At 39.8% G+C, this 12,810-nt stretch overlaps 1 protein-coding gene across 1 annotated transcript in view; it reads right to left on the bottom strand.

Moving 5' to 3' along the window:
- LOC101542682 (cytochrome b-245 heavy chain) overlaps positions 1-10,961 on the bottom strand; it is a 43,185-nt gene extending 32,224 nt beyond the window's left edge. Inside the window, exons 1-3 of the mRNA XM_004612920.2 lie at positions 10,892-10,961; positions 8,404-8,499; positions 6,049-6,159 (exon numbers count right to left, since the gene is read on the bottom strand). Coding sequence (XP_004612977.1) covers positions 6,049-6,159; positions 8,404-8,499; positions 10,892-10,936 — 252 coding nt within the window. The 5' untranslated portion in view covers positions 10,937-10,961. The remainder of the gene's footprint in view (positions 1-6,048; positions 6,160-8,403; positions 8,500-10,891) is intronic.
- Positions 10,962-12,810: the final 1,849 nt, after the last annotated feature.

The raw sequence follows: 12,810 nt of genomic DNA, 5'->3' as shown, positions 1-12,810 counted from the left end.
TCTTCACTCTACAAGTAGTTGCTCACTGTTAACTCACAAGTTGATAAGTTTAATATAATTTTAGAATTTTGATTTTCATCTTATATTTGCACTATGTCACTTGATTTTTGTTGTTGTTGATGATGATGATGTTCCTGCTTTTTATGTGTCACACTCAGTGGTACTCAGGGCTTACTCCTGGCTTTGTCCTCAGAACTCATTCCTGGCAGGCTTGGGGGACAAAAGGTGATGCTGAGGATTACAAAGCAAGCACCCTGCCTGCTGTACTATCGATCTGGCCCTTAAGTTTTTTGTTGTTGTTCTCTTTTTGGGTCATACCCAATTATGCATAGAGGTTACCCCTGCCTTTGCACTCAGGAATTACTCCTGGCAGTGCTCGGGGCACCATATGGAATGCTGAAATTGAACCCGGGTCGACTGCGTGCAAGACAAACTCCCTACCCGCTGTGCTACTGCTCCAGCCCCAGAACAGATTTTTTCCTTTTGTTTCACACTCAGCAATGCTTAGGGGTTATCCTGACTCTGCACTGAGGAATCACTCCTGGCAGTACTTGGGGGAACCATATGGGATGCCAGGGATCAAACCCGGGTCGTCCATGTAAAAGGCAAACACCCTACCCACTGAACTATCTCTCAGGTCCAATCTGGTCCTTTAGCTGAACAAATAAACAAAAAACCCCACACCATTAAATAGGAAGTCTTAGGAACTTGCCTTAGACCACATGGTTAGCGATAGAGTGATAGAAAAGGCTTCTCACTCTCAGACTAAATAAGGTTACACATAACCACTCTTATCTTCTATTTTTTTTAAATCTCCAATCTAAGAACCTCCATTCGGAATGAATTTTGTTTCTGCCTGGCAAATTAGCTTCTCTGGGGACTTCTGTAACCAGGCCAGATCCTTACACATTTCTCATAGGTGAACAAGAATCCTTACTCCCATCTACTCCCATCTTTCCTGAGGGGGCTCAACTCTGGAGCTTGCTTTCCCCCAGTAACCAAACAGGTTATAAATGACTCAGACCACTAGAAACTAAATGGAAGTTCTGTGGTTGTTTAGTTCCCATAGTTTCATAAAAGGACATCCTTTCAGTTTCTAGTTCAGGTAATTCAGCATGCTCCAACATTCATAAATATGACATTTTCTAAGATCACAATCCCCGAGACAATTTGGAATTTCTGTGGCACATAAGAAATTGGATAAACTCTGAGGCCACAATGATTTGATTTTGAATCCTAAAGTTCCCATTTCATCCAAATTTCACCTCCATGTCATTGATTTGATGGTCATCTCTCATAGACAAGTGATATGAAGTCTCTGTATGTGGCAGCTACTTTGATTTCCAATATTAGTAACAGACTATAACCCTCATCTTAGTTCTAATCAGAAAGAAATTTGCAAAATTTACCTTTCAGGCTGAGAATCCCAGAAGGGGGGACACACCTCATCTTCTTCAAGAGAATGTTACTTGCTACTAAGTTTTTAAAAAATACACATATATCCATGACATTGAAGCTAAGGCATATTTAAAGATGAAACACCACTGACCAAGCAAGTGGAAGCAAAGATAAACAAATTGCATTAAACTAAGAAGCTTCTGGGGCTGGAGCAATAGCACAGCGGGTAGGGCTTTTGCCTTGCACGCGGCCGACCTGGGTTCGATTCCCACCATCCCATATGGTCCCCTGAGCACCACCAGGAGAGATTCCTGAGTGCAGAGACAGGAGTAACCCCTGTGCATTGCCAGGTGTGACCCAAAAAGCAAAAATAAAACCCAAAAACCAAAAAACTAAGAAGCTTCTGCACCTCAAAAGAAATGGTGACCAAGATTCAAAGTCAGCTCTTGGAATGCAAAAAATTATTTACCCAATACCCATCAGATAACAATTTTTTCCATCAGATAAGAATTTAATATCCAAGATATATAAGGCACTGGTAGAATTTTACAAGATCAAAACGTTCAACCCAATCCAAAAGTGGGGAGAATAAATGAGCAGAAACTTCTTCAAAGAAGAAATACAAATGGCCAAAAGGCACATGAAAAAATTCTCTACATCACTAATCACCAGGGAGATGCAAATCAAAATAATAATACAACATCATCTCATACCACAGAGACTGGTACACATGAAAAAGAGCAAGAACAACCAGTGTTGGCACGGATGCAGGGAGAAAAGGGACTCTCATTTATGATTGGTTGGAATACTAACTGGTTCAGCCTATCTGGAAACCAATATGGGCATTCCTCAAAAACCTAAAAATGTAGCTTCCATATGATCCAGCAATACCACTTTTAGGAATATATCTCAGTGGTGCAAAAACACACAGCAGAAATGAAATCTGCATTTCTATGTTCATTGTAGCACTATTCACAATAGCCAGAATCTGGAAACAACCTGAGTAACCAAGAACATATAACTTGATAAGGAAATTATTGTACTATGGAATACTACACAGCTTCTGGGAAAAATGAAGTCATGAAATTTGCTTATAAATGGATGGATGTGGAGAGTGTTATGCTGAGTGAAATGAGTCAGAGAGAGAGACATACATGCAAAGAATGCACTCATTTGTGGGATATAAAAAACATAGTATGAGACTAATTCCCAAGGACAGTAGAAACATGGGCCACAGTTAGAAGCCTTCCTCAGGTGCTGGAGGAGAAGGCAGTGGGGATAGAGAAGGAACCACTATGGCAATGATAGTTGGAAATGACCACTCTGGAAAAGAATTGCATGATGAAAGTAGGTAAAGGAACAAACATGTTAATTTATTAGTATCTGCATTGCAAACCATAATGCCCAAAGAGGTGGAGAGAGAGAGAAAGAAAGAGAGAGAGGTGCCTGCCATAGAGACAGGCTGGTGGGGGGGGCGGGGGAAGGAAATTGGGAACACTATTTGTGAGAAATACATACTTGTATTGGAACAGGTGTTGGAACACTGTATGTGTTCCAATCATGAACAGCTTTGTAACTATATCTCCAGGTGATTCAAATGAATAAATAAATAAATAAATAATAAGTAAATAAGTACACATATAGGGGCTGGAGAGATACTATAGGAGGTAAGATGATTGCCTTGCATGCAGCCAACCCAGGTTTGATCCCTGGCATCCAATATGGGCCCCAAGCACCTCCAGGAGTAATTCCTGAGTCAGAGCCAGGATTGACCCCTGAGCACTGCTGGGTGTGATCCAAAAACTAAATAAAAGAACACATATATATATACACATATATATATATAGACATATACATATATATGGTTAATTCATATATGATAGGATTAATCAATTAATATAATTTTAGAATGCCATTTCACTCTTATATTTGTATTATATCACTTGCTTTATAATTTGGCAGTAGAATTTGATATATAATATATATATCATATACATATATCTAGATGGGAGGGTATTGTTTGTTTGGGGGGGACACCCTAGCAATGCTCAGGGAACACTCCTGGTAGTGTTCAGCAGACCATATGGGGTGCTGGGGACAAAACCTGGATTGGCTGTGTACAAGGCAAACACCCCATCGCTGTATTATCATTCTAGCTCTGGTTTCTCTTTAGATCACATAGTATTTTTTAAATGTAGGTGTTTGGTTACAGAACTGAGCTTCCCTGCCCTTTGCAAAGCAGACTCATTTCATCCCTACTTAAGACAACTTAATGAGGATCCTCCCTCCTGAATATAGGAATCCTGACAGTGGTCATTACAACATGTGCTGCTCATAGGTCAGGGCAGCTCAATTAGAGTGTAATTACAGGCATGTAGGGTAACAAAGATTTCCTAACAAGCCATTCTGGTAAAAACACTGCCTGTTTCTCAGGGCTTACTTCTTCTGAGTAGGAAATATTCAAACAGGGCATCTATAGATATAGGGGGAGAAGAAAAAGAAATTATGTTTTCTTAAACAGTCACAGTGCATGAGCTTCCTTTTGCAAATGTTTGTCCTTTCAAAGTCCCTGGCATTGAACTTCATCGATAAAAGCTTCAGTCAAATAGAATTTGACAAACTTGGAGGTTTCTCAGGTTGAGAAAATTACTGGGTAATCCTAATAACAAATGTCCATTGTTAGTTATATGTCCCGTACTAATTCTCTATTAGTAAGTCAAGCTACATCCTGTCTTTTAAAAATTGTCTTTTGGGGCATCCCAAGTGGTACTCAAAGGGCACAGGGGACCACACCCAGCAATATTCATACAATGGATACAATTGGGCTACAGTTCAATGTGAGGGCCTGAGGATACGGTGCCACTCAGGCACTGTGATTCCAGGTACCATCAGGACCACCTCTGCAGCGCTTATCAGGCCTATCAGAACTATCACCCTGTCAATACTTGGGTGGCTTTGTGGAGTTGGGGAATAAACTGGGGTAGGGCGAGTGTTAGGCATGTTTCCTGACATTTATACTATCTTCACAGTCCCTGTATAGTGTTATTTTTTAAAGGAAAAAAATCTTAGGATAAATATAAATCAAGTATGACTAGAGAAAGTTAGGCAGAGTTCAAGGCAAGTTCTGGCCTGTTTGCAACCCTTTTAGATCTGCAGAACAACATTGATCCCTTGTATCAGCCCTTGGACCTGCAACTGAAAACCTCTCATTTAGATCATTTTACTTTCCCCAAATATTCTGTGACTGCCACATTCATAATTCTCCAAGTATATATTTAAGGGCCCAGTTTCCCAACAAAGCTCCAGCTTTCCTCACCAGTGTCACCTTATACACCTGCCCTTTACTATCCCATGAAACTAGATTGTTGCTTTCCTCTATAAGTGATCTCCCACAAATGGATAATTTTTCTGAGTTAATTGATATGAAACACATACATTTTATTTAATGGAAAAACAACTAACGACTAATGAACCAGTGGAATGGGTCCCACTAGGGCATCAGTCCCTAATTTTTCTCTTTGGCATCGTCAAGAATGACAAATGAATCCAAGGACCAGCCTCATGTCACATTAATACTATGATTTCCTGACCAATTCTGTACTTTTTCCTCATGCTTTTTTTCTACAGGCAGAATATTCTTTTCTCTTGTATCTCCTAGAGGTCTATTTTATCCTCCATGGTATATCTGATATCACCATATCTAAGAAGTCTTTCTTCTCACCCTACCCCCGATATAATTTCTTCCTCTTTTGAGTTCCTGTGTGCTCTCTATAGATCCTGGTAGAACCCAAAATATTTTTCTTTGTATAGTATTTGTGTGCATGTGTAGATAATTATTCCTCATTTATCATTTTTGTATAATAATATCAATAACAAAGTCATATACTATTTCAAAGGTTACAAAGATTCTTCCTATGCAATCATTTAAAAAATTTCTACATGTTACTTGTAGGCACTCTACCTTTGAACCATATCGCCAGCCCATGGGGCTTTAAATATGCCTATTTTTATAAATATCAAGTCACCATTCATAGCTGAGTTTCAGGAGTACAATGTTCCAACATCAATTCCACATTCAGTGTCAACTTACCTCCACCAATGTCCCCAAGTTCTCCCCCAGCCCCCATCCCTTAGTCTGCCTCCTTGGCAGACACATTTTTAAGTTTGATCACGGTAATTTAGATCTCATGCTTACAGTATTGTAAGCACTGTAGTTTATATATGTATATCTATACATATACCACATATGTGCACATATCTACCTATACCACACCTCTACACCACTGATCTACACAAAGCACCTGATCCTTAACCCTGTTACCTACTGTATCTCTTCCTCCCCAAACCCCTGTTTTTTCCCTTCCCTCTCCTTTTAGTTTTTATGATCAAGGGTCAAGGGTAATCTGGGTATCCCCCATTGCAACCATACATTCCCATGTAGTTGTTTTTTAATGTCTGACTTGCATTAAATGGTTGTTTCAGGGACTTCCATCAACAGACAATATAGAAAAAAGCTAGCAAATCAGTTCTGACTCCTCTCATCAATATTCTACAGAGGTTGGAATCCTTACAAACCAGTAACTGACTTTTTCCAAAAAAAGGATCTTTAAAATTCTGGGGAACTCAAACTGTGTAAATGCTTGTTCTTACCACACTGGAACCCCTGAGGAAGGAGAGCAGATTTCGACAGACTGGCAGCAGAATCAGCATGCAGTTGAAATTCAGACAGGCTGCAGGGGCCCTGGCAAATGCCAGGGCTGACTGGAAGAGGCAGAATAGGAATTAAAGTAACTTTCTGTCAGTACAGACACCAACTCCACATCTCAGTTTCCCCAGATTTTGAGCATGAGCCCCCCCACATCAGATATTAGATTATTTGAAAAAGAAGCCCCTTCAGAGCCAGAGGCTTACTTTTAAGTCCGGCTGGAGTTCTTTGATTTTGGGGGGTTGTGGACCTATACCCACCAATGTCAGGACTGACTCCTGGCTCTGTGTTCAGAGATCATTCCTGGTGGGTTGAGGGGACCATATAGGGTACAAGGAATTGAGCCCAGGTTGGGCATGTGCAAGGCAAGTGCCCTACCATACCGCTCCAGCCCAGAGACCCTTTGTTTTATTCTGACTCTTACCCACTAACTCACACATTTTATTATGAAAAGATAATTTTATTAAGCATTTTTTTTGCTTTTTGAGTTACACCTGGCGATGGTCACGATGCTCAGGGGTTACTCCTGGCTTTGTGCTCAGGAATTACTCCTGGCAGTGCTTGGGGGACCATATGGGATGCCAGGGATCGAACCTGGGTCTGCTGCATGCAAGGCAAACACCATAACACACTGTACTATCGCTCCGTACCCCTCTATCTTTAATATTTTATTATTCTTGCTTTATCATATACCTAGACCATGGACCTATTCATCCACCTGCCCATGTTTCCATCCATCCATCAATTCATCTTATATTGGGAAAAGTGATCTTCCAAGCAGTGCTCAGGAGACCCGGCATCTCGACCTGAGATTCTTGGCTATCCAGTCATGCCATTTCATATAAGAGCCCAAGACGGAAGCAGCTCAGACCACATTCTGCGGTGTCAGGGCTTATCTGTACTACTCCATTGGTGCTGAGGGCTTCAGAGTTGCCTCTGGTGATGCTCATGTGCCACAATGCAACCCAGATCAGGCTTGTGTCACGCTGTACTATCTCCCAGCCTTTCATTTTCTACACATTCCTTAGTTGCAGATATCAACTTATGAAGATATCATCTTCATAAATACTTGAACTTGCCTACCATTAACCATAGGTCAGGATAGAAATCGGGCCATTTTAAAGGAGGTTTGTATCACTTAGACTGACTTAGCAGTAACTTAAGTTGGCATGGAGCAAAGCTCTAACATTATCATTATTTTTGCACTGCCTAAAGAACTGGCATATTTTGGAGGGGGAAATAATGGGAAATCATCCTTTTTGCATCAACCTGAATAAGTTAACAATTATAATAAAGCAGCATAATCAAATAATTACTTATAATTATGATTTGTAATATGCTATAATTAGTATTATTAAGTAATTAATTCATGGTTTAAGCATCATATAATAAATGATATCCTCTGGGGTAGCTGTAATTCTATTAATTTTCATTTGTGGTGAGAAGAGAACTGGTAGTTCAAGGAAATAGAAGTCTCCAGACTGGAGGAAAGTCAGGCCTTCAACTCTGCTGGTCTAGTCAGCTAAGCCTTTGAAGTTCCCCAAGGCTTCATTTGTAGGGAGCTTAATTTCTTTTTTTTAATGGTTAAATTCTATTTACTTCATCAAATGCAAATGCTTGGGGGACCATATGGGATGCTGGGAATCGAACCTGGGTCAGCCATGTGCAAGGCAAATTGCTACAGCCCGGGAGCTTAATTTTTAAAAATATGATTTCACAAAATATTTTTATTTTGCTTTTTGGGTCTCATCCAGTGCTATTCAGGTATTACTCCTGGCTCTGCACTCAGGAATTACTTCTAGCAGTGATCAAAGGACCATACAGGATCGAACCCTGGTTGGCCCTGGTTGGCTGTGTGCAGGGCAAACGCTCTGCCCACTGTGTTATTGCTCCAGACCCTATAGTATGTTTCTGGCAGCAACATTCTCCATGTACAACAAATGGTAGTCATGACATGGAGAATAAGGAAATAGCCACTGTCACACATATGTCACACCTGTGCGTAGCTCTCCAGTGTGGCCTTCCATTCAAAGTCAGCATTTGATTGTCCCTTTAAGCTAAACAGTGACAACTGTGGTTCTTGAGAAAGGAGAAGTGCTGCTGGGACCCTCTGTCACACTTGTCCTTGTCCCACACTGCAAGGTTTAGACTCTTGCCCAGGTGATCACAGTGAAGTGAGGGAGATTGACATGCTTTTTGGGTTGGTCAAAATAACTATCTAAAAGGTAAGAAATATGAATGATGATATCTCATAAGAAACGTGTGACAATCAAAATCGCATAGGTGTAACTTATACTTACTCCAAGAAGTCTTCGTGTATAATAGTACTTGTCTTGTGATGCATAAATCAAGTAGAATTTGACAAAGAGATAGACATTTATCCCCAGCCACAAGAGCTGTATGAACAAACAAAAATTACATGAAATCTTCACATTTTTCAGTTGGTAGATTTCCCACAAGATTTAAGACAGACCAGAGGCAGAACTTCCCTAAGTGCAGATGTTTTTTTTTATTTTTTAAAATGTTTATTAAAATTGAATAACAATGATATACACAGTTACAAAGTTGTTCATGACTGGGTTTCAGTCATACAATGTTCCAACACTATCCCTTTACCAGTGTACATTTTTCACCACCAATGATCTCGGTTTCCCCCTGCCCTAAGTGCAGATTTTAGCAAAGCTTAAAGCCAGCTCTTTCCACAGTGATGGCAATGTTCTTATCTAATGAACCTTTCAACCCTACCTGGCCAGTCAGTTATGTAGTAAACCATAAGTAATTCATTCTCTCTCCCCTCTTTCTTCTCTTTTCTTAGATGGGTGACAGAGAAAAGATAATACTTCAAATGAGGAAAGACTATATTACCCCTGACTCTTCTATGCTCACAGCTCCCATCCCAGCTAGTGGAGTTTCATTAGTTAAAATAGCAAGTCTTGGAGCTGATGAGATAGGACAGTGAGTAAGGCATGCCTTACATGTGGCCATCCTGGGTTACATCCCCAGCACCACACAAGTTACTCCAAGTCCTGCTAAGAGTGGTCCCTGAGCACAGAGTCAAGATGAAGCCTTGGGCACTATAGGGTGTGGCCCCAAACCAAAATAAAATAAATATTCTATTCAGTTAAGTTTTAATTAGATTCATTTAAGTTTTTCTTAATTTTTGACGGAGGTGGGGGGTACTTAGTACACAGGAGGGGGATGAGGGTCAAAGGACTTTATTTGTTACTTCTAGATTGTGACGGTTCAGTACGTCCCAAGCACTGACTGAATCAAGTGGTGACACAGTTTGGCTCTCTCCTTTCAGCTCTGATTGACTTCTGGTAAACTGTGTTTTGAAGCTATCCATAGACACTTGGCAAAAATAATACTAAAAGAACTTCCCTATTTCCTAGCCTTCTCATTTGTTCTCACTTTTGTTTTTCAAATTGTGCCTTCACTTTCGAGAAGATGAATGTACACTTTGGAAGAAAATCATTTTCTTGAAGAACGATGTGGTAGCAGTTAAACGTATAATTTGAACTTGTTTTCTAAAGGAGTAACTGTTCTTAAATTGGTGCTATGAAATCTAGTTAACTACTTTTGAGGATTCAGAAGCATTCTATATTATATGAAAATGTTATAACATATTTGCTGCTTTTAATTTACTTGTGTCCTAATTTCTAACTCGAAAATTTGTATACTCAATATTTATTTTATGATCAATTCTTTCAAGGGTTACATTTATTTAAGTGGTCTTATCAACTTCTGTATATTGTACATTTCAATTCTATTTTTTATTTTATACTTTTATGTAAGTTAAGGGCTGGAGCAATAGCACAGCGGGTAGGGCATTTGCCTTGTGTGCGGCCGACCTGGGTTTGATTCCTCCACCCCTCTCAGAGAGACCGGCAAGCTACTGAGCGTATCCCGCCCACACGGCAGAGCCTGGCAAGCTACCCGTGGTATATTCTATATGCCAAAAACAGTAACAAGTCTCACAATGGAGCATTACTGGTGCCCGCTCAAGCAAATTGATGAACAACGGGACGACAGTGCTAGAGTGCTGCAGTGCCACTCTTTAATTATATATAATAAATCACAAATGCATATGACTAGGGATTTTATTTTAATTCCATTCCCTTTACTTTTCATAATCTCCAAAATAATTCAAATATGTAATTTTAAAAAAAAAAGTTAGAGACTTTCCTCCTTATATGGACTGAACTCATCATTTACTTGTTATTTTGAAAATATATATTTTTTGGCTTTGGGGGCACATCTGGCTATGCTCAGGGCTTACTCCTGGCTCTGCACTCAGGGATCACTCCTGGATACTTGGGGAAATGTATGTGTGCCTGGATTGAACCCAAGCCAGGGGTGTATAAAGCAAGTGCCAAACCCGCTATGCTATCTCCATGATTCCCTCAATCAGTCATTTTACATGCTATAAACATGAGAGCTAGAAAAATTTGCTTCTAAGCATTAATAAAAACTCTAAATAAGCATTAACATAAAATATCTTCTCCTGTCCCTGTGAAATGCTAGCCAATGTAAAATTTCAAGAAATAGTCTAGGTGAAGTCAGACTCCAGATATACTTTTCCAGTAATAAGTTTGGAAGAATAGACTCAGTCTGCTTACAGATAGATTTATGTTCACCCAATAAATCACTTGTATATAAACTCACACCATAAATCAATGTAATCTTTCAAACAAACTAAACAAATCAAAAAGCTTTGCTCTATTTTTAGTACCCAAGAGAACACAGACAAATAAAATAATTCATAGTTTATCTTATATTGGTACTTACAACGACAAAGATTGAGAGTCCTTCATTCACAACCCAGATCCCCATGGTGATAGAAGTTCAGTGTCTTGTGTCTGTCTTTCTTCTCTGCTGTGCTTCTTCTCATGAGGAAATGAAAGCAGCAGACTTAGGGTAATCTGTTTCCTTTTGTAGAATCAGAAATCGCTAATCATTGGTTAACTGAGAAGCTCTTTTTTTAAAATTTTTTTTCTTATTAGTGAATCACCATGAGGTACAGTTGACAAGCTTTTTTTATGTACACAATATATGCACCCAGGAGTTGACATAGATGTGGTTATACATACACACAAAGATACATATAAATTCAGCTTGTCTTATCAACAGGAGAGCATTTTCATGTGAGAAATGCAGAAGACTTAAGTGTCTTTTTTTATTGAATCACCGTGAGATAGTTACAAGCTTTCATGTTTGGGTTACAATCTCACAATGATCAAACACCCATCCCTCCACCAGTGCACATTCCCCACCACCAATATCCCCAGTATACCCCCCTTTCCAACCCTCCCCCTGCCTCCATGGCAGACAATATTCCCCATAATCTCTCTCTACTCTTGGGCATTAATGCTTGCAACACGGAATTATAGTTAGCAAAGAAACTGGAGGAACAAAAGAGAACGAAAACAGGAGAGGTTGAAAGAGGATCACCATAAAAACCAGTTGAATCAGAACCTTCAGGACTATCCTGTGGGGTCAGTAGCAAAGAGTGAAACCGACACTGACTTACCAAGCAGCACTGAAATAATGGTAATCAACAATTCTATTAAACCAGGACAATTTACTACTAAACTTTCTCCTGGGGGATAGTCTGAGACCTTGGAGTTTTTTATTCTGGGGGACAGTTCCCACAGGTGTGAAATCTTTTGTTTATTAGTTAATGAGGTACCACTTGAGACATTGTTCAGCATTATGATAATTAGAAAAGCAACATTATTTCTTTACTTTTTTGACACTTAAAGAGAGTTACTCAACTGTGATCAATGGTCTTGGATCATGTCTAGTCCCCATAACAGATTTCATGATTCCATTCATGATTCCATTTCACACAAGCACAAAGATTAATTCAAAGAAACATGGTTAAACAATTAAACACATACCAGTTAATTCCACCTATCCTCTCACATCTAGTCCCCACACATTCCTTGCTCTGCTGTTGCAGCGAAAATTATATCTGCCAGGCTCCTGGACCTCTGACTTCCGGTGTGTTCTGCCAAATTGAAGGAAGAGGAGAAGCTAGAGTGTTTCTTCCCTCAGCTTTCCATTTCAGTGCACAGAACCTGAAGTGGTTTCCAAAGTGGTTCCATCTCTTACTAGTTAGCAGTTGCCTTTGTGACATGAACTTCTGCTAACCTTGACCACGGGAGCCCTAGCTCCTTCCTCAGGGCTTGACTTCTGGGCTAGAGTAACAAAACTTCCTTCTAGTTTCCCTTGAACAAACTACCCCACTTTTGGAAATTGTTACTCCTTAGTTGCTTATATATCTATGCTGGCGGTTTTCACGTTCCCATTATCCATATAATAATAAACTCTTGATATGCTATTCCTTCTCTTGAAATATGGTGGTTTCTGGTTTTCTGACTGGATTTTGACAGGCACAAAAATAATTTTGAACTGTACCCATTTTCTAATGTAATTAAAGTGAGACAGAGATGCCTAATAACGAATAAAGTACCTTAAACATCGATTCTCACCATCTTTTGCTTTTTTCCCCCCAGTATCCATTGGATTGTACCCAGCCCTGCTCAGGAGGAACTCCCAGATCTATGCTCAGGGGTCAATCCTGGCAAGAGACAGTTTGCAGTGCCATGGATAGAATCAGGGTCAGTCATATGTGAGGCAATTACCTTACCTTCTACACCATCTTTCTCACCCCTCTACCACTCTTCAATTCCTCCACTCCCAAT

The sequence above is a fragment of the Sorex araneus genome, chromosome X, assembly GCF_027595985.1.
Source record: "Sorex araneus isolate mSorAra2 chromosome X, mSorAra2.pri, whole genome shotgun sequence".
NCBI classification, from domain to species: Eukaryota; Metazoa; Chordata; class Mammalia; order Eulipotyphla; family Soricidae; genus Sorex; species Sorex araneus.
This window is presented reverse-complemented; position numbering and strand designations above follow the sequence as displayed.